The 407-nt window shown below is 61.4% G+C and overlaps 1 protein-coding gene across 2 annotated transcripts in view; it reads right to left on the reverse strand.

Annotated features, from left to right (window-relative positions):
* Positions 1 to 407, reverse strand: part of SLC1A2 (solute carrier family 1 (glial high affinity glutamate transporter), member 2) — a 125,103-nt gene extending 124,696 nt beyond the window's left edge. The window contains exon 1 of one of the 2 annotated variants that reach the window (XM_005864425.2): positions 337 to 407. Coding sequence is in view for 1 of the 2 variants with exons in the window: in XM_005864423.2 (XP_005864485.1) it covers positions 337 to 353 (17 nt within the window). In the remaining variant the exon portion in view is untranslated. The remainder of the gene's footprint in view (positions 1 to 336) is intronic. The other variant, XM_005864423.2, reaches the window with a different exon arrangement.

Here is a 407-nt window from a genome sequence, read left to right on the forward strand (position 1 = left end):
CTCCCCCTGTGAGGTCAGCCGCTCACGCCGCGCCTAATCCCTTCTTGCTTTTAAATCTCAAAAGTAACCTCAAGAGAATTTTCCCCTCACACTTTTCACACCCCAATGCACCCTTTAAATAAATAAAACCTTCCATCTCGCGCATCCTCCGAGGGTTAAGCAGTGGGCTTGGCGAGAGAACACCCATCCCTTCGCCACCAGCTCACCCCCAGCCATCAATCCGACGCCGTCCCCGAAACCCGGTGCCGACGCCTCTCCGTCCCCATCCGGGACAGGGGGCCGCCACCCCGCGCGGGGCCCCGCTTTCTCCGAGGATACAAAGAGAAGCCCCCTCACCCTTCGGTGGATGCCATGGTGTGGGGAACGCCCCCTCCTCTTCGGCACAATCCAGCGGCGGCGGGCGGGCG

Source organism: Myotis brandtii, unplaced genomic scaffold (assembly GCF_000412655.1).
Source record: "Myotis brandtii unplaced genomic scaffold, ASM41265v1 scaffold187, whole genome shotgun sequence".
Lineage (NCBI taxonomy): Eukaryota > Metazoa > Chordata > Mammalia > Chiroptera > Vespertilionidae > Myotis > Myotis brandtii.